The sequence below is a fragment of the Mugil cephalus genome, chromosome 2 (assembly GCF_022458985.1).
Source record: "Mugil cephalus isolate CIBA_MC_2020 chromosome 2, CIBA_Mcephalus_1.1, whole genome shotgun sequence".
Classification (NCBI taxonomy): domain Eukaryota; kingdom Metazoa; phylum Chordata; class Actinopteri; order Mugiliformes; family Mugilidae; genus Mugil; species Mugil cephalus.
Genome location: NC_061771.1, coordinates 11541189 through 11563026, shown reverse-complemented (window position 1 = coordinate 11563026; position 21838 = coordinate 11541189). Strand labels below are relative to the sequence as shown.

The window sequence follows — 21838 nt, the reverse complement described above, 5'->3', positions numbered from 1 at the left end:
CACTGAGTAAGTAATGAAAGACGATGAGTGTGTGAGTGCTTTGTGCGTGCATGCGTGTAAAGCATATATAGCAAAGGTTATTGAAGTGTATGTGTGACGACTGAGGGAGTGTGTTGGGAATATCTGAGTGTGTGCCGTGGCCGCAGCAGCATAAATACTGAGAGAGAATATTAATGAAATTAGCTTCATAGTTTCCATTTCATACAGTCGCGCAGTAATTGAATGGTGAATCCCCACTATAAATCGTTGGCTAATTTGCCAGAATTAATAGCGTTTTGTTGCTCTCAGACTTTCGGATTGGAGAAGCGTTGAATCAGGGGAACAAAGGAAAGTGCTTGAGATTTATTCTCTCTGGGACGAGTACATTTCGCAGCTTTTAAGTGACAGCAGCTTGGCAGTGATTTAATACGAGCTAATAAACCGATTTGCCTCGTTTCCTGTTTGTAGTGATTGCAGAAAACGTGTCGTAATCAAAGAGGGATCCACCTGAGGGCAGGCTTTTGAACTGGGACTGACGGATCAGCAGGAGCCCAGCAGTAAACCACTATCTTTGATTTGAAATCAATGTCACGTGACGGAGAACAGCTAAACTGAGACATCGCGGGGATCAAGGCCGGTTCACATTTATCCTATTACCTGATAAATCCTTTCTTCGTGTTTGTCAGCTTATGAACTGAGACCTGCCAGTGAAAGCACATGAGAGTCCTTGAACTTTCTGCCGTGTTTGTCTTTCTGTAGCCACTGAGAACTGACTCGCACGTTTGAAGCTGTAAATACTACTCAAAGAACCAGCGACGGAAATGAAAATAAAAGAGCACATCACTTTTCAAAATCACTTCCAGCATCCGTTCTGTGTGTGTGTGTGTTTGTGAAGAGATGAGTACTTTGGTTATTTTGTATAAATGCTCCTGCAAGCCAAAGAAGTACCTTTGGATTATTTCACATCCGTATCAGCGCAGGCTACAGGAAAAGCAAAAGTGAGCTTCAGGTCGTACTTAAGCCGTAGAAACTGAGTCTCATAATTGAAGCCAAAGGGCAGTCAAAGGGGGAACAGCTCCAACCAGGAGAGACTAAAGTATTCACAAGAGGTCGATAAATGTCAGCAGTAAACATGTGCCGGAGCGGCTAAAGGTCTCAGCACCTCCTGTTGTCACCGTTGGCCCTTTTAGCCACAAAAAAAAAAGTAAGGCAAGGAGAGAAAACTTAAAGGAGCAGTCCACTAATAAAATAATGTTTTTGTTTGTGGTGTTGAGTACGCCACATAGTTAAATTTTTACGCGGACGTGTGAGAGTTGAGAGAAAAAGAAAACAATGTGTTTTTCCTAGTTAGACAGGATTATGCAGATTAATGACTCAAAAACATGAGAACTGAAAGTATTAGTACCCTGTGGAAAAAAAAAAATAAGGACAATCGCTGCCTCTTAGAGCACTGGAGAGTCTGATCACTGTCTTGAGGAGCTCTCATCGGGACCGGACGGTTAAAAGAATCCACTGGTGCACACTTAAGAAGAATTTAATTTAATGCCGTGCGTCAGTGAAAAACAGTACGACTTTGTGAACGTCTGTCAGGAGAAAAAGTGGAAGGTTTCGCAGCAGCTTGACTGTTACATGAAGTCACACACGAGCTCCGCACTGCAGCCGTAATTGGAGCTTTATCAACAGAGCAGAACAGAAAACACAGTTAAGTCTTTTTATGGCTGTGATCTGTAACAGTTCGTGGAGGCAGCGATACACATTGTCCCCCTGCTGTCGGCAGCTTATGTGGGTCAGCCAAGTTAAGACCAGGGATCTTCGTCTGATAAGTCTTGCATTCATGATCACGTCTGATGATGTCACACCAAGCAATATTCCTGATGAGGAGGGCAACTTTTATGCAGTTTAATTTTGGGCACTTTCCTATTCTGCTGTATTAGTGGTAATGCTGCACTTTGAGTGGAAATGAAGCAGTCCATCAAGCAAACAGAATTCCGTAAATGGACATGCACTTACCAACATGACAAGTGTGGAGATATAAAAGAAAGTAAAGAAGCCCTCTTATATCTTTTCTGGCAATCGCGCCGCAATCTTCCCATACTATAACACGCCAGCGCTGCTACTTCAGGGAGGGTAGGGACAGTATAAGCAGTTTAAGAAGCAGGCGGAGGAGTCACGGGGCGTCATAGGAGAAAAAGAATGGATCTGAAAGAGTTACGGACAAACTGTCCAATTCCATAAATTGCAGCTGAAACCGAGCCCACTGATGGGCACTGATGCTGGGGTATGTTTGTGGAAGAAGATTACACCGAGCAGAAAAGCTTTGAAAGACTAAAGCCTGACGTTGCTCCATCTGTTCTGACAAGAGCCTTGAAAAAAGCATCAGTCCACCGCAAGGTAAAAGATTACTAAAAGGTACTAGTGCAAGCACCAGATATATGTGGCAATATATAGATGTATTTGCTTCTCTAATCCCTATATTTATATGTACCCTACAGCCTACAGCTTGCAGAAGCAAGCAATTTTCTACACCTTTGCAATAAAATGACTCAGTCCTGAAAGTAGACAAAGAGAACCCAATCAAACAAATGAAGCAGAAAAAGTACATTTGTGCATTTATTGCTGCACACGAAGGCCACATCAGATACTTTCTCTAAGTTTTGAGAATTTCAGAAATTTTAAAACTGCTCGTATGATTTATAAAGTTCTGCATGGGCTGCCACCACGTCCATTAAAAGAGTACATGAAATACAGAACCATTGGCCCCACATCTCGGACCACTGGGGCCATTAAAAGCGTCTGTGAGGTGCCCCTATAATAAAAACCCCTATGGGTCAAAACGAACATTCAAAGGCAGCACTTTATGGAACGACCTACCACCTTCAGCCAGGGAATGTTTGACCCTTGCAGCCTTTAAGGGTCACCTGAAGGTATGGCTCAGGTCAGTCTAAGTCACATGCATACATACATTTATGTACATAACCCAAAGAGTTACAGGGTACATAAGATATCTGTGCATACTTCTGGTGCAATAGTAAATGAACTTTTGTATTTACTAATGTTATGCAAATCGAGCCAAGTGCAATTTACACCAACACTTTAGATTATCAATGCGCACTTTCCCCTAGTATTTTGCATCCACGCATGAGCAACAGCTGATATGTTGTTCATTATACTATTATATGTGTGTTCTATGTCAAACATTGTATGTTTTTATTCTATGACTAATGTGTATGTTTCTGTCACTGTACTTTTTTCTTTCTTTTGTTGTTGTTCTCTATAATTTAATTTATATATCATTTTTATATGATATTTTTATATAATCCAAATTCTACATGTTTCTTGTTTTACGTTAACTTTGCGTCAACCTGCCAAGGGACTACAGGTGGAAACTAGCCTCTGGCTACAACCTGGCATAGTTACATGTTTATGTTCATTAATATGTACTCACAGCTTTGTAGAAATTATTAAATGTCTTAGCCCATTCCTTCGAACCGCTTCAGTTCTGACAAGTTTTCTTAAATGAGCTGTTCCTTCAGGTCCTTCCGCAACATTCTTACTGCATTAAGGTCAGGACTTTAACTTGGGCTGTTAACAATAATAAAACAATAATCTTCTTTAATCTTTCTTTTGTAGAACGCCTGTTGCGCTCGAGGTTGTCTTGCTGCATGACCCAGTTCTCTCTTAAGATTCAGCTCACAGACAGAAATGACATTCATCGTGACATTTTCTTTCAGTATTCACTGGTGTAATTAGGAATTCATTGGTCCATCAATGATGACAAGCTGTCCTGGCCCAGTTGCAGCAAAACAAGGACATTGCCGCCTCCATGTTTCATGAGGTTCCTGATGCTGGAATGCAGTGTGTTTTGTGTCCAAACAAGACGTCTCTCGTTTAATACAGAAAATTCTACTTTGGTCTCATCCATTCACAAATTAAATAAAACAGTCATTTGGTTTGTCCACATTATGTGAAGCAAACTGCGGACCGGTAGAAATGTTCTTTTTGGGGAGCAGTGGAGCTCTGCCATGCACACCGTGGCTGTTCAGTGTTTTCCTGATGGTGGATTCATGAACGTTAACATTTGTTGATTCCAAACTCTTTTCAGAGGATTTTGTAACATTTTCCAGTCTGATGAACAACAGCAACTAATTTTCAAACAATTGTTGTGAAGATCAGTCTGTGACATATCCCTGATTTCTTAAACAAAACAGGGCACTGAACATCACCTGAGTGTCCTTACACTGATTAGAAACACTTCTTAGAATTAGTCGTCTTAGAATTAACTTTTTAATCCTGGAGGTGCTTACGTTTGCATTTCACAGACATGTGAATTTGGGTTCTTTTTGTCTGTTTGAGTCATTTTTATGCAGAAATGTAGAAAATTCTGAATGTTGCAAATATTGTATGTACTTTAGGGTAAATGAGACGTTCGCAGTGGAAAAGACTAGCAGTGATGTGCTGACCAGAGACAATTAATGTTAATGAAATTGTTGTAGCTATGATCAAAGACAAAAAAAAAAACTTTGGAGACATGAAATGGCCAGCACCAAATTCAACTAATCTCAATTTTGCAGAAACAACCAAAGGGAGTCCCCCAAATGTTTACCCCCATGGAACCACCATCCACATCATTGGTTCCCACTGTCAAATCCACACTACTCATGGCGGGATGGGAGTGTAGGGTCAGCTCAGATGGAGTGGATGTTGCTACACTAATATCAGTGTTCACAGTTTTTCATGGGTCAGTCTGAAAACCCCTGGACATCTCAGACTCCCCCAAACGTAGCATCTGTCTCCTGTATGACTGCTGTGGGTCGCAGGGCCAGGCCTCCGTGCATTCATGAGGAATCGTTATTACAGTCAACTGTCTGCATTGACAGCACATTGCGAATCAGATCAGTCTCACAGCTTCTGGCCAATGAATATTTATGAGGAACACCAGATATCTGGCCCCATCCAGCTGTAAGTGCAGGACACGAGAGTTGATGCGCTCATTCATAGTTATTCCTTCTCTTCTCCTCACTGCATCGACCAGGTGCCTTCAACGTTTTGATCTATCTCAGTAGACAAAACTCCTGTCTCTTGATCTGATGCACTTAAACCCAGTGCTAATTGAACACTGCCTGACATTTTAGCTTCCCCCAGACCCCAGCCAGACCTGACAAACATGTCACTTTCCTTATTTCAGTGTAATTGGGTTTCCTTATAGTGGTGCAGAAGCCGAGAGGCTCGCAAGCTGTGTGTGAAAACCCTGCGATGCATCCATTACATATGAATGAACGGAGGCAAGACAAACAAGATAAGTTTAGATAATTAACCAGCAGGATTCCCAGTTCAGACATCTTGATCTGTGTTGAGCTACTGAAGAAATGAATTCTTCACAGTGATCACCAATAAATAAAACATAACAACATATGCCACTTGGTGGGTGCTTATTTAGAGGAATTCTAGCTCCTCATTCAGCCGGTAACACACAAGTGTGCAGCCCTCAGTCCCCTGCTGAGAAACTGAGCAATGTCCCGTGAAGGCATGTAAAAGAATATTGATGGAGCATCCCCAGCTCACCTAGATATACCCATCCTGTTTTTTTTTCTTTTTTTACAGCTCCTGCCCTCACCCTCCTCTATCTTAATGTCTCACACTTTGCCAGCCTGTCTCCATCTCCCTCCATCTCTCTCTGTCCGTCCAAATTTGTGTCTCAGCCTGTCTCTCCTCCTCTGTCACTGTGTCTTTCCGCGGGCTCCAGGCGCTTGCCTCTCCGCTTGTCGCAGCCATTTGGAGATCGTGCCTTAGGGCTGACAGATGTTGCATCCACTCCCTCCCTCCCCTCTCACCACCACCACCACCACCACCACCACCACTCCAAACGAAACCACAATTCGTTAGCTCGTCCTCGAATGCGGCACCACCACTGTGCGCAGCAAATCGTGGTTGATTCACTGTGATTCAGCTGCTGGCATGCACCGTGTCATTAAAAAGCCGGTGGACAAAAGGACACCTCTGCTCCTTGTCTCTGCTTCATCTCATGTGTTGACATCAGCAGGTGGTGTCGCTCCAGGTGAGCCTGCTGTAAGTAAGCATCTGTTGAAATGACCCGTTTAATCAGAAGCAACTTCATTACTCTGCTGTTGAAATAATTTTGCTGTTGACTGGTATGTGCGGACCATGAGTAGCAGGACGTGTTTTCCGTCTGCTGCATTTTGAAATAGCAATTTTCCATATATGGGAAGTGACTCTCAGCTCGATGTCTTTAGTCTCAGCTCTCATTGTCAGTGAATCTGCAGCATCCGTTGCGTTTAACGCTTTTCTCAGATACGCAGACCTTTGTCGAGTGACAGTCCTCAACCGATTCATTAGCTGATGTGATGTGAAGCAGACTTGAAACCTAGTTCTCATTAGAGAGCAAAGCCGATTTGCAAATATTACTGTGAATTCTGTCATGTGACAATGATTTTCCACCCCCTGCTACTAAGGAACTTAACACAGAATTTCGACATAAATATGTTCATTAGTTCCCATATTTCAAAGATCTCCCTTCCAGTTGATTTCACAGTCAAGGTCTCATATATATTATCTGAATTACCTGAAAGTACCTGAATTTCTAAGGACTATTATTTCTATTTACTCTTAGTTCTTCGAACAGTGGAACATTTGATTATCTATGCTCAGCTTGTGAGCGGTCCACTGTGATTAATTATAAATGGCCTTTTTGTTTGGACACCTTTGATTTTTAGCACAGAGGAAAGCTCCTTTTGTCTCTGAGCGTTTAAACCCTTTGAGAAACTTAAATCTCTCAGGTTCAAGTAGGAAATTAAACGACGCACATTTTGAACTCCAGCACTTCATTTTCTCTTTAGACTCGAAATTCTTTTTTTCTTTTTACTTTTTTATGGATTATTTCTAAGGAGCTTCCGTTGCTGCAGTAAGCACAGGTGTGGTCAAATGAAGCAGGACAACTGCAAAATGCAGCAGTGCCAGACTACTGCAAACTTCAGCAGACTCTGTTTACTTCAGTTTCAGTTTGCAGTCACAGTCAGAAATTTGGGCCTCTCTTCTGCAACTGCACCTGAGGAAACCACCAGAACCGTGGAAATGGACTGCTCCACATCACTGCTTCACAGCTTGATTTAGTGTACAAGTGCCCCACTTATTTGTCCACAGTCAAGAGCCGTGAAATGCCTGTCGTGTACCATCTAATGCCAAAAATATGCAAAAAAAAAAAACATCAAAAAACAAACTTGAGTTTATTTTTCTTCTTCTTTTTTTCCTGTTTGACTCACTTCCTCCGTGTTAGTTTTAGTTTATTTTATTCGTTTATCCTGTCACCTCAATTGGATTGGCCTACAGTTAATCAGAGCCTTACGCCTCGATGCCGTGTTTTACTATCTACTCTACTGTCCATGAATGTATGAAGCCCTTCCAAAACAATGCGACAGGCAGATCTTTACAGGAGCATAACCAGTTCAAAGCGGAGAGACACAGAAGAATCTGTGGGCGTTGGAAGTTGTTTTGCCATTCAGACTAGTCCACTTATATCTCCAGTAAAGACCTTGGTCTTACTATTTCAAAGCTCAATTCATACTTCTCTTTATTTGTCCATGATCTCAGTCATTAGAAAACTAACATAGCATCATTCGAGCCTATGTATTATTGTATATATTCGCTAACAAAGGTGTGAAAGAAGAAGTGCTTTGATTGCTTCCTGCGTGACACCACTGCAGGGAAACACATCAATATTATATAACGGTGCATATTTATGTATGAAATTCCTTTCAGCATCATGATGCAAGTCTTTGGACTCTGATTTATTCCGATGGATTCCATTGTTTCTTTGTGCCAGATGTTTTTTTTTTGTTTTTTTTCATTGTCATTGCCATTTTGAGGACAGTTCAAGAGTATGAAATATTCACGTTCACTTCTAAGTCTTGACTCACTTTTGTATCCAATGAACAAAAGTCTTTGAAGCTCCACAGAGGGAGTCGAGGTCTCCTCTGAAGTGAAATCTTATTCCACCCACCTGCCTGTTGTTGCCGTCAGAGGCCGTAATTGTTCGTGAAAGCAGTGCGTGCAAACATGTGCGTGCAGGCATTCCAGCCTTTGTCATGAAAACCCTTGAGCCCTGCGACCGTTGTTTCAGTCGTAGCGGCTCTTTCTCGTGAACGTCGCGTGTCCCTGACAGAGAAGTTGCAGAAACTGAGCCCATCTGTCACTCAGAAGCTTCCACTTGAAAATTCTCTTTTGTATTCAAACCATTAGAGGCATTTGTATGACTGCACTGTGTGTGTGTGTGTGTGTGTGTGTGTGTGTGTGTGTGTGTGTGTGTGTGTGTGTGTGTGTGTTTTTAACCAGCTCACACATCCCCAGCCATTTACTGTAATAATGTGCTCTCATACAAAATCTCTGGCTAAAGCCCCACGTTATTTCCCCTAATGTGTGCTACAGCTCTGTTCGCCCAGGCTCAGGCACGGTTTGAAGCCACAATATGAAAATTGATGTAATTGCTGTGTTGTCAGTCTGTTTTCTCCATGAGTGACCCTCGAGCCCTGCCTCTATTTTATTTATTTTTTTGCTCTGTCATCCTTTCTTTTTTTCCCTTTCCACCTCCCTCCGATCCTCCACGCTCACTTGCTCTCAGTGAGTTTATATCTCCTGCTTCGCTTTCTCTCTCCGGTGCGTTTCTCCCTCGATCCCCTGCAGCCACACAGGCCTGATTTACTTCCACTAGTGGGTGAAGAGAGGAGCTTTTGTCTGCCACCAGCAGTGGTCACATGGCACCATGCCGGGGGTGACAGTGAGAGTGACGAAGCTGCAGCCCCTGCTGCTACCCTCCCTCACAAGTGTGTGTGTGTGCATGCTTGGAATTCACAGCGTGTGGGGAAGAGTTTGTCTGCGTATTATAAAGACAGAAGCCTCCTCTTTCTTTGTTTCTCTGCATTAGTTTCATTCGAATTTAATAGGGCTGTCAAGTGATTTCAATATTTAATTGTGATTAATGGTGCGGTTTCCACATTTAAAGTACGATTAATTGCAAATTAAACAGAGTTTAAAAATAAATAAATAAATAAACTGTCCTAAATGTCCCCTATTGGGGTATTTTTCAAATTTTCAATATTCTTATCAACCCATACATGTCCAGAATTTTCGCTAGAATAATCTCAAAGATACTCAACACTCAGATGATCCGCTGTGTCTTCTTTGCGGCCTGTCCGACATGGTCTGCTGTAGTCACTCTGTATGAACTGTGTGCTAGCAGGTGCTTTTTGGGACTTTTCCATTAGTGTTGGCGTGGGTTCGTGTCGCCAGTGAATGGAGGTGGATTTGTTCTTGTTGGAAGAGTCATCTGACAGGGCTTTGGGCCTGAGCTTGCCCTTCAGATGATCCTTGTGTTAGTTTAGTTTCTGCTTTAGCCTTCCACCATTCTGCTCATGTATCTTGTCCAGACTTCCCAAACCCCAAAGTATTATTTACACCAATAAGATGTAATATTAAAACCACTGACAGGAGAAGTAAATAACATTGTTTATCTTAGGACAATTTAATGTTCTGCTGAAAAATAAGTTTAAGAACCTTCAAAAATCATGAAAAAGTGCAAAAGGTGTTGACCTGGCCTCCAAATTCACTGGATCCCAAACTGATCAAGTATCTGTGGGATGATTAACTGAGAGCCCTCCCTTCAACCCATAGGACCAAAAGGCCCCCACTAATTACATCCTGTTGCTAGACACCACAGGACATCCTCACTAGCAGTATAGCAAAGGTATCAGTAAGTATAACGCTACCATTCGTAGTGAAAAACAAATATTTGGTTAGTTGCAATTAACATTTGTCTCCTTGCAAATGGCAGTGATATCTGAGGTGTCATCAGTGGATTGAAATGCTTCTGAGGTCAAGGATCGCCAAGCTAGCTTATATTCTTCCAGCTGGCTATTTTGTTACTTCAGCGCATGTGTGTGTCCACCACCAGCCCCCTCTGGGAGCTACCTTGTTGATCTTTATTGAGTGGAGGGACCTTGTGTGGCAGGGAGGGCAGTGCTACACCTTAGTGAATAGAGGGGGAGAACAAAGGACAGAGACGATGTGGAAGGATGGACGGAGGAAGAGAGGCATGTGGTGCTGGTAGGAACTGGTGGCGTGTAGGGTCCTGTGCTTCCCAAGTCACCTCACTCAGGATTGACTGGGTTCAGGGGGGTGCTGTGTAGATCTCTGGAGAGATGGGAGAGTCCAGGGGAGCAAGGGTGTAGTGGAGGAGAGAGGCCTGCGATAGGTCGTAGAGTAAAAAGGGCAGTCCAGCCCTTATTAGACGGGACTCATCAATCAACATCTTCTGGATGTGACTCAGCACAAGCTGTCAGGTGATATCACACATGCATATGGGCATTCCCCAAATGTGAGTCAGCAGGGCCCGGCTATGTATTATTGGATGAAGCAACTATCGCCAACTTCAAATAATAATCACTGAAACCATACAACACAAAAAGGCACAAGAGCTCAAGATCTTAGAATGCAGCCTAAACTGGCTTACTTTTAAAGTCCGCTAAACTCAGCAGCTCAAACCTTAGCGTGCCTAATGTTAGCCTTGAGCTAAAGCCTACATTAGCTTCAGGTCTACAAGGCCACATTCCATCTGGTCACTCTAAACATGTGTCTACTGCCATGTTCCTGTTTGTAATGTGCATTACAGCCCCATGGGGATTTACAAATTTAATGATGTGACATAGTGATACTACGGATCCCAGAGTGTGTGTGTGTGTGTGTGTGTGTGTGTGTGTGTGTGTGTGTGTGTGTGTGTGTGTGTGAGAGTGAGAGAGAGAGCGAGAGAGAGAGAGAGAGACAAAGACAATTTGTGGTTGTTCCTGTGTGTGAATGTAGTCAGAGTGATGGGTGATAGATAGAAGGAAGACAAAAGCAGACACTCCATGAGTGTGTGTATCTGAGCATGTGAGGGTGTGCATGCCCGACTGTCATTCTCTTTGAATCTTCGGGTGTATATTAGAGAGTGTGCCCAAGTGTTTCTCTACGTCGCTGTGTGTGAGAAGATATTAACAGCCTGTCAAGTTGTTTGCAGGTCTTCATCTGCTCACTGCTCTGTGTGTGCAAACCAAAGCGTAGTGTTGTGGAGCCGGCTGGTTTTCTGGACTCAAAGGTTATTGTGATCTCCTGTTGTCTGCTGTGCAGTGCTGCCTCATTATAAAAGCTTCCAAATCTCTTGCTTTTCCAGGGTCCCACTACTGTGCACACAAAAGCAACAAAAAGTAGTAAACAAGGACATTTCTGACACAACCTGCTGCACAGTTTGATTCCCTGTTATTCACAACATCCTTCTGGACTGCTTGGCCAACAGTCACACTAGGGACTGGAAAGTTTGTTTACATGGACAACATTCCTTCTATCAAATTTATCTCCAACACTGAAAAGATTCGGTCGAAGAAGATGACCGCGTTTTTGTTGTTGCTGTCCTCATGGATTCCAGCTTAGTTCACCTTTTTGAACACTTGGTTGATCAACTGGTTGTTTTGCTACCTCTGTGTTTCTGTCCATCGTGGAAACTCTTCACAAAAGATAAGATGAATATGAGATAGTTTAAGATAAGATAACCCTTTTATTTATCCAAAAGTGGGGACATCTGCAGCATTGCAGCAGCAGCAGACCATTTAAGGACAGTGCACACTGGATATAAAAAGATGTAAATATGATGTAAACGCAAGTTATTGCACAGTCGTTACAGTTTGTAATGTGATTGTCCAGTGTGAGTGTGATGTACTGGGAGCAGGCTTGGTTGTACAGCCACACAGCAGGAAGGAAGGACCTGCAGTAACGCTCCTTCACACAGCATGGGTGAAGCAGTTGGCTGCTTAGAGCGCTGCCCAGTGCAGTAATAGCACCATGGAGGGGTGGGACTGGCTTTCCATCATCCTCTTCTGATCATTCCACACCACCAGAGGCTCATGCTGCTGCCCAACAGACCACTTCACAGTAGATGGCTAATGCCACCAGATTCATGGGTCCTTCGGAGTCAGGGAGGACGTTCTAAGCATCCTTAGCAGGTAGAGTCTGCTCTGGCCTTTGTTTTTAAGTGCATCAGTGTGGTCAGTCAACAGAAGTAATTCTAAGAGTCATCTATGTCGGTGTCCACCCCTGGACTTTTGCTGCTGTGTGTGCATGTGTTTGTGTCTACAGGATTCACCATCTGCTCCTTGCTCTTACCCACATTCAGATGAAGGCAGGTTTCCTGTCACCTATCTAACATCAACTGATTTTAACCCATGTGGAGTAAACATGCTCGGGAAAAAAATGATTTATTCCAAATGGAAACTATGAGATGTAGTGTTTAAATTATTAGTAAGACAACATATTTTTATTATTGAACTGATTTGAAAACTTTACAATATAATACTCAATTTGATTGAAATTTGTTTCAGATCTGAGCAGTCAATTCTGGCTGAGGTGGATAGGTGAGGCATTTTGATTCTGATTACCACTGAATTACTATTGTCAGTGTGAATAAAGTGCATGCTGCTGTTTCGACTTGGACCAAAATACTGATGGATATCACAAATAGCTTGGGCAGACTTATTTAGACTCATGTCTGCGGTAACTGGATACTACACTGTGTGACAATAAGACCAACAGTGAACAGCAGGCTAGCTGTGAATGTTGGGGCTCATATTATATGATATACCCACAATGGCCTTGGACAAAGTAATTATACTAATAAAGCGGTAAAATAAACACTAATATACATAAGAGGTAATAAAACCTAAGTAACATCAACTAGATAGAAAAATGGCACTCACTATGGGTGGGCACCTTGTATTGACCTCAAGGTGCCTTAGTCACTGACAAACCACCAGATTGGATCAGCTGGGTGTCTGAACTAAATGGAGGCTGCACTCTTCTTCATCCATCTGCAGGAGTATGCAGACACAAGGACTGCATACATCAGCAAATGTATGGACAATACGACTACAACAAAAGCCATCACTGTGGGTGCCAACCCGGAAACTATGGCTCACTGACAAGTTCCATTCTCTGCTCAAAATCTGTGATGCCTGGATGGGATCAGTGAAGCAAAACATTAGCACACCCTGAAAATTGAAAACCCCTTCGCAAAAACCAGAGACACAAGAGGCCTGTGGAGGGGAATCCAGACCATCACAGGCTACAAACCGCCACCGCCACCACAAGTTTGTGACAGTGACCCCTCCCTCCTAGACAGGCTGAATTACTACTATGTTTGAAGCACTGAACCATACCACTGTGCTCAAGACCTCCCCAAAACCAAGTGACCAGCTACTCTGTCTTTTCTTAGCTGAAGTGAAGAATACCCTTTCCACAATCAATCCCCACGAGGCTGTGGGACCAGACAACATTCCCAGCAGAGAATTGAAAGATTGTGCAGCAAAATCTAAAGGGGTCTTCACAGACATCCTTGATACTTCACCAAGACAAGTCATGATACCAAAGACCAGCACGATCACGCCAATGCCACAAAAGTCTCCTGCAACATGTTCGAATGACTTCCCCACTCCCCCTTTTGCAATGAACCTGACACATTTTGTCACTACACCTTTGCTCAGCCTCCAGGACCTGAACTCCTACTTCTGTACCTGTGTCCTAGACTCCTAGGCCTTTACCGAAAGATCACAGTCAGTCCCACAAGCCATGATGGACAGCTGAGATGTATGCTTGTATGACAAATATTACACAATTATTTGAACAGTTGTGCACCGTCACTGGTAGCCATCCTAGCAAAAATAATGACCACTTAAACTTGTACCTACATTTAGCCTGTACAATTGTATCTATCGATAGTATATACAGCTATTTTGGATTCCGTGTCATCTTATGTTGTAGAGTAGTACATGTGTGTGTCTTGTCAGCATATATGCAGCACAGTGGGACTGGGAGAAACAGTATTTCACACCTCTGTATGTTTTTAACATCTAGTGGAAGTGACAGTAAGCACAGCTTGAATTTCAAATCATTAGATCAGGAAATTTCCCTGAATAGCATAAAGAAATCCAAGGGAAGTGCAGAGGTAGAGCCTACATAAATGTTTGCACACATTAACCCATCCACGTCTTCCATCCACTTTTGTCAAATTTGGCTGATTCTACAGGCTGACAAATTAGCTGCTGTCCAATGTGTCCCACCGACAGCGAGGAAAGTGACAGAGGAAAGACCGAGATCATCAAACAGAAAACGTTGAGTCAGACGGCATCAATATGTCTGTCTGTGTTTGACACCGCACACTGTGTGACTGTCACGCTAACAGTCAAGGTACTTATGAATTTAAACTCAGAGGAAATGGTGAAAGCAGAATGTTACCTTTCTCTTGTTGTTCGGACTCACGTACAGATAACTGAGTATTGTCTTTGCTCCCACTTTGTCATTCAGCTTCTGGTATGTTGCTCCGTAGTCAGTTGACCTGAAATTGAATCAGAAAGGTCTGATAAACATGTGGTGAATTATTTGTTGCAATTAAAAGTGTCCCCTTGAGAATTAAATAAATAAAAAGGGGGAAACAGCAAAGTTGTGAGCAAGCCAAAGCAGTGTGAAACCCTAGTAGGAAAACACACATCATTAAAGTCACTGTGCAGGGACTTCTGCTAGCTCTTGGGATATCACCGGCAATTTTCACCCAACACAGGAATACGTAATTATTTAATTTTCTTTTAACCCTTTAAGACCTAAACATCCGCCTGGGGATAAAAAAAAGAGCTTGTGGTATTTGAATTACCGTAACACACAATGGTTTGCGCCATCTATGTCTCTGCTACACACACACACACACACACACACACACACACATACACACAAAAATATGTTGACACCTGCATCCATAAGGGGTTGTACCGATTAGTCGACTTCAGTCGACTGCAGTGCCACGACGCTTTAAGCAGGAAGTCAACTAGTCAATCACGTGACAATGACAACATAAGCTTCCCTGAAGACAGGTGAGGAGCCCAGTGGATCACTGCGTCAAGCTAGCAGGAGTTTATCAAGTGTGTGGATATGCTTCGCTAAAGATGACGCCCATTCTATTGTGACATGCAGAATATGTAAATCAGTCTTGACATACAACAAAAGTACTGCTGCAATGCGCATTCATCTGAAAAGGCATCCACTGAAGCTAGCAGAGGAACGGTTGAAATACTCCCAGCAGCAGTCAGTTAAGCTAGTTCCTTAAGTGTCAGGCTGACTGTGTTTATGGTGCTGACGTGGCCTATGGCTGACAGAAGCCTGTGTTCAAGCTTCAATTACCTAGCAGAAAAGCCTCTTTTGTTTGAAATGCTACAATTTGTATTCTGGTCAAGAACATGGAATTCATTCTTGCAAAGCATTACTTTGTACTGTCTTTTTATGTGTGACGTCATTGACAAGTCAACATCAACTTGACTTTCATCACATATTAGTCGACTTTAAAAAATCCATCGTTCAGCACCCATACATACACAGTATATTCTAAACCATTTACAGCATATCACTGCCTTGGCTTATTTTCAATAAACATTTAAGATTTTTTTTTAATCTTAATTGCTAAGCATTGCCTTGAAACCCTAACCCATTTCAGGGTTGCAAGGGCTTTCATTGTCTTTCACAAGGGGTGGTATCATTAAAACCAGGACCGTCAAAGTTAACACAAACACCCGCATATTCTGTTACACAAAATCTGTATTGCAGTTGCAATAAATAATTTCACACTGTGGAAGGCAGTAATAGTGTCAAAACTCCCCAAAGTAACAGAAGAAGAAAGCAGAAACACGCCAGCAGAAATGGATAAAGACCAAAGACATGGGTCTTTCGGATGACAAGCACTGCTTCAAAGTCCTGACACATGGTTCTCTGGACCATAACTAAGTTAAATTTACATTTACAGTCAATGTAAACTGAGTTATGAACTGCAAATGGAGATACCGATAAGAGTAATACAAACTTGAAAAATATCCCTTCCAAGTGCATTTCTCCTTTTCACTGTACAGGCATTCATGTAGAAAATTAAATAAATTTGGAAGCTGAGAGCTTAAATCATGTCGGAGAAATAGCAAAGACATTAAAAAATAAACTTGTGTAATTTAAATATTAATATTTTTGGTAAAGCTACGTGTTAATTATTATACTATGGATTAATTTCATCTTTCCAGTTGTCCGAACAGGGCGTCAGGTGGCTCCCCTTCATACCCACCTTCATACATGAAAGAAACTGAGAAAGACAAATGAAAGAAACACCTACAGAAGTGAAATCCTGACTTCAGACATCTATACTCAGGGGTTCGTGCCACCCTCTGGGTTACATTCAGCTCAACAATCATCTGGGAACAGAGGCAGTGGATTTTGTCTGACATGACTGGCAAGCAGAGACACTTCATCACTTCTTAAACGTCATTTACATAGCAAAGAGGTATAAATCCCTTTTAAACTGTTGAATAAAAGCGCTTTTGGAATGAGGGCTGAAATATCCAAATGTTTGTCTACTGCGAAATTTGTGTTCTGTTTCGGTTTTAGCGTTTGAGACTTTGTCTCGGAGTTTCTCTGGAAAGTTTGAACGACTTATCTCAGTTGTCAGGTCTAATTTATTGTGAGAGCCTCGAGTTTCAATCAAGGAGCTATTCTAATTTCACATGAAAATAGAGAAAAAGCCCATAGCATGCAAATCTTAAAAATGCAGCAAACACGCTGCTGAAGGCCTCGTGTGACTTCAAATGAAGCAATCACTCACATCGACTGATGTTTTCTTCTCTCTGTGTGCCTGTTAAATTCGGGCTGAAGTCCTGGTTTAAAGGGTGTGCAGAGGGCTTCACATCTGAAGTTTACCACCAGCCGTGAAGACTCAGAAATATTCATGGCATATTGCCAATTTGTCAACTCATTCAGTTACACTTTGAGATTTACTTCAAGCTGGTTTCCATGGCGAGAAAATAGTCCAATTAACTATCCTGGGCGAGCTCATTCATCAGAAACCATCCACATCTAGGAACCATCAGGCAATGACATCACCGGGCTATTGATCGGCTCCTGTCACAGATCCACCTGATTTACAGGCCAGTGACGTACTTTTAGTGCCACGGCAACTTTGAACATGACACAGTAAAATGGGCCGTCTTCTAGCGTATCCCTGGAAGATGAAAACTGCATTAAATGTGAAATGATAGTTTCTCAAGGACGATTATTCTGAGTTAAAGTCGTCCGCCTCACTAGTGGCTGCTGAACGGCTGGCCGATGGTTCCGCGTGGGTGGAACAAGCAGCTCCGACCGCGTGGCATTTAGCTGCACAGTTGCTGCAGGTGAGCTTCACGTTGGCTCAAATGAGTTAATGAAATATTGTGATATCGGTCATATTTTACTCTGCTATGACTCGCTGAGGAAAATGTGTTCTGGATGTGGCAAGAGGGCGGCAGAGCTATTCCCCATTACACCGTGAAGCACACACACTCAAGCCTCCTTGATTCAACTCTTTTCTTCCTCTTCCCCAGATTAGAATTGTGTCCACAGTCGCATATTAAAAGACTTATTAAATAGAGTTTCAATTATGATTTTCAGAGCCTACTATATACTGATAGGCAGCTACTAGACGGCGTTTACATTCTCCCCAGGGAGTTTGATTAATCACGGTTTGGAGGATGAAAGCTGAATGCATCTCAGGATAGTTAACGTGAGGTCACCCGCTGCATTATCGTGCGGAGAACACCAGCAGCAGAAATGGCAGCTGGGCTGAGTGTTCCAGGATGAATTTATGAAACCCTTAACACACTCCCACAGTATATCTTTTGAGTAGCAGGCTAAATCATAGCCTTCCCTCTTATCCCCCCTCCCCCATCATATTCCTGCCCATCAAGATTCGGTGGCAAACTTCCATTCTCAAAGCTACACTGAACACGAGGAGCTTTTAAAGAGAGGAGAGTTAGGGGTTGAAGACAGCCATGGGAAAAGCTTCCATGCAGCCCGGGTGGCCACAGTAAATACAGTAAGCACACAATTTTCACGTTAAACCCACTTTAAATCAGAACATAATACGCTGCTGGAATCGAAGTGAGTGAATAATTTACATTGTTCTTCATTATCACCAACAGCCAGATTTTCATTATAATTTGAAACTCTCTGGTTACAGTGAAATTAAATTATTACTTTAGAGTGCTCTATATCATCTTAATTATTTTTAGTCTGATGGTCCAAATTCAGAATGTGCCAACTCTAGTGCCACAATTCAGTAAGTCCACATTACACAGATCCACATTTTATAGTTGCAACAAATACTATGTGGCAGATCTACAGCTGTGACTGGCCTCCAGCATACTGTTAATAATTATTATTAATGAGGTTGGAGATAAAGGTGGAAGAAATACTTTATAGTCATTGATGTTTTGGGGCATATAAACACATACGTCTCATTTGATCATTTTATTTAGCGCTCATCTGAACAGGTCAGCTGGAATCTCCACTCAGACACATTTAACGGGTTGAAGAAATATATGTAGCCAATAATGACGTGTCTGATCAGTTTGCTGTTAATTGTAAATTTCATGGAGTGGTGATTCTTACTGACGCTGTGACGCTGTTGACGTGATGCTGCTCATTAGGTAAGGGGGCTGATTACGCACTGTTGTGTGAGAATATCGGTTCTATATGTCAACATAACATCTGTGTTTCCAGGCTTGACTAGTTTGTTCTGTAATTTCTATATTTGATAGAAAAAAAAATCGTGGAGATTTCAAATCTAAGTCTAGAAAATTTGTGACAACCCAAACTCCATAAAACCCCACATTAATCTTCTGTAAGATATCTGTGTCTTGCAGCAACTACATTTGTAGTGAGTTTCATTTCCTTTTTAAGCCCAGGGCTTTTTGAGGATCCTTCAGCCTTGTGAGGAAAGACCCTGAATAATTAGCAATGCTCTTCTGATTGAGGTGGATTTCATTGTTTCAGTTTTTTACTGGCTTAAACACAGAGTTCCTCAAGCAAACAAAACACTGATGGCTGCTGCCATCAGGAAGTTGTTGTTGTTGCTATGGGGTGGGGGTGTCTGGTCTGGCCTACGTGGGTGGGTGTCTAAGTAACATCCACATGAATACCAGGTCTAAAAGTTTCCCAGCAGAACACTGTATTATCACAAGATGATCAATGATATTTACTTCTCCTTCAGGTGGTTTTAATGTTGTGGCTGATCAGTGTAGATTACAATCTCAACTCATTATGAGATGCAAAACAGTTCTACAACCAGCCAGGTTGACCACACAGATTTAAGTGATTTATTTAAGATTTATTTAGATTTAAGTGTATAAAGGCACTAAAACTAACCTAATTCTATCAAAGTTTACCAATGCAAGATCTTTTTCTTTCAGCTTTGTATACAGCAGTGACAGACACGTTGACAGGCTCATGTATGCAATCATCGCACCACATGATAGGTATTAAAGTTTCAAGCTGTTACCTCATGCTGCTGTTTGGAGTTTAGCTTCAAACTGTCCCTCAGGAGCTCTGGATTTCTGGCAGCCCAGTCTTGAATGCAGTTATATGTCGCTTTACTCCCCAGTCCTAGCTCTAAATTGTCCACTAATGTTCTGCGCTGTCGTTATCTACTTTACTCACTCAATATGTGCATCATCTGCTCATTCATCCGTTTTTTCTGTCAATCTGTGTGACTGATCCACCTGCACCGTTAATCATACGTCCATTACAAGAGTCTACTTTCTCAAAGCATCAGATTTGGGATATAAGTGGGGCATCAGTAGTAGTTGCACCATTAAGGGGGTAATGCGGTAGCATCCTCTGAGACTCGGAGCAACAGCCTCACTTGGTCTTCTATGAGGTAAGAGGAGTCATATAATGGTACATTTACCATGGTGGTGTGTGAGCGCTTGAGGCCCTCTCAGTGGAAATGTGTGTCAGTGAACCTGATGCTTTTTTTCCTCCCTGAAGGATGGAGGAGGAACTTGTAATCAATGATAAACCTGTTTACATGAAAAAGAGAAATACAAGATGGCTTCAAGAGAAGATGGCTTTGTGTTAGTTTGAAGACAAATAATTTGAATGTGTGCCCAAGTCTTTGCAAACAATCTAATGATGCACTATTAGTCCAGGTTTTGATAAAGATATTGTATTAACTTGAATTGATTGCACATTATCAGCCAAGGCCCACTGCTCTTTATTCATGATTTGCTGCAGCTGAGTCAGTGTCTTTACAGCCAAATAAGACGGACACTCATCGAGATCAGAACCAGAATCAGAAAAGATTTTATTGCCAAGTATATTTTCACATACAAGGAATTTGCCTCGGTGTAAAAAAAAACATGCTCTGTGGTTAGCACTGATGCCTCCCAGCGACAAGTGTAAATGGAGTTTGCATGTTCTCCCTGTGTCTGCATGGGTTTTCTAAGGGTACTCCATTGTCCTCCCACCCTCCAAAGACAGGCTTGTTAGGTTAGTTGACGATTCTAAAAATTGCCCATAGGTGCGAGTGTGAATGGTTGTTTGTCTCTGTGTTAGCCTTGCGATAGAATGGAGACCTGTCCAGGGTGTACCCCGCGTCTCGCCTGATGACAGCTGGGATAGGCTCCAGCAACCCCCGTGACCCTAGTGAGGATAAGCGGTAGTAGAAGATGAGATGAGATGAGATGTTCAGGTTCCAGACTGACAAACAGGTCCCGGCTAACCAACCCGACATAGTGGTGGTGGTGAAGTACCGAGGGATGAAAGTGCAGCTGGAACGGATGTGGAAGGTTAAGGCGAGTGTGGTCCCTGTGGTAGTGGGAGCACTCGGGGCAGAGACCCCAAAACTGGGAGAGTGGCTCCAACAGAACCCAGGAACCTCATCTGAAACATCAGTCCATTAGAAGGTAGTCCTAGCAACAATTAAGATACTGCTCAGAACCCTAAAACTTCCAGGCCTGTGGGAAACATTCTTTTGATGAGCTTCACAACGTTGTCACCTGAAATTGTTTTTCAACAGTCCTGAAGGAGTTCCCAGAGATGCTGAGCACTTATTGACCATTTTGAAATCTGGGGTCCATCTCATCACAAACCGTTTCATTTGAGTTTAGGTCGGTTGACTGGCGGGGCCAGGTCTTCTGGTGGAGCACTCTATCACTCTTCTTCCTGGTCAAATGGTCCTTACACAGCCTGGAGGCGTGTTTGGGGTGATTGTCCTTTTGAAAAATAAATGACGGTTTATATTTATGTTTCATGGTGGGAACCAGACACGGCTGGTGGAACCAAACATCTGAAATTTGGATTCATCAGACCAAAGCACAGATTCCACTGAATTCCTTGTGTTTCTTGGACCAAATAAATCTCTTCTGCTTGTTGTCATTCCTTAGTATTGGTCTCTTAGAAGCTATTCAACCATAAAGGCCTGATTCACACAGTCCCCTCTGAACTGTTGATGTAGAGATGTGTCTGCTACTAAGAACTCTGTTCTCTGTTGTTTCTCTTTACTTACCTGAGTGGTTCCTGCCATAATATGAATTCTAACAGTTGTTAAATAGGGCTGTCGGCTGTGTACCCACTTGATTTCCACACAACACAACTGATGGTCCCAACTGCATTCAGAAGACAAGAAATTACACAAATGAACCCTGACAAGGCACACCTGTGTAGTGAAAACCATTTCAGGTGATATCATGAAGAAGGCCGAGGGTTTGCAGCACTGTCAACAAAGAGGAATCTACATATAAAAACGTATTTAACATTTTTTTTTCTTTGCTACATAATTCCACATATCTTGTTTCATATATTTGATGTCTTCATTATATATCTGCAAGGTAGAAAGTAGTAAAATAAAAAAAAAAGCATTGACTGAGAAGTGTGTCCAAGCTTTTGACCGGTAGAGTATATATACACTACCCTTTCACACACTTGTCATTGT

At 42.4% G+C, this 21838-nt stretch overlaps 1 protein-coding gene across 5 annotated transcripts in view; it reads right to left on the bottom strand.

Annotated features, from left to right (window-relative positions):
- LOC125004125 (VPS10 domain-containing receptor SorCS1) overlaps window positions 1–21838 on the bottom strand; it is a 145538-nt gene that overhangs the window by 58135 nt on the left and 65565 nt on the right. For all 5 annotated transcript variants that reach the window (XR_007112310.1, XR_007112311.1, XM_047578514.1 and 2 more), the window contains exon 3: window positions 14305–14404. Coding sequence is in view for 3 of the 5 variants with exons in the window: in XM_047578514.1 (XP_047434470.1) it covers window positions 14305–14404 (100 nt within the window). In the remaining 2 variants the exon portion in view is untranslated. The remainder of the gene's footprint in view (window positions 1–14304; window positions 14405–21838) is intronic.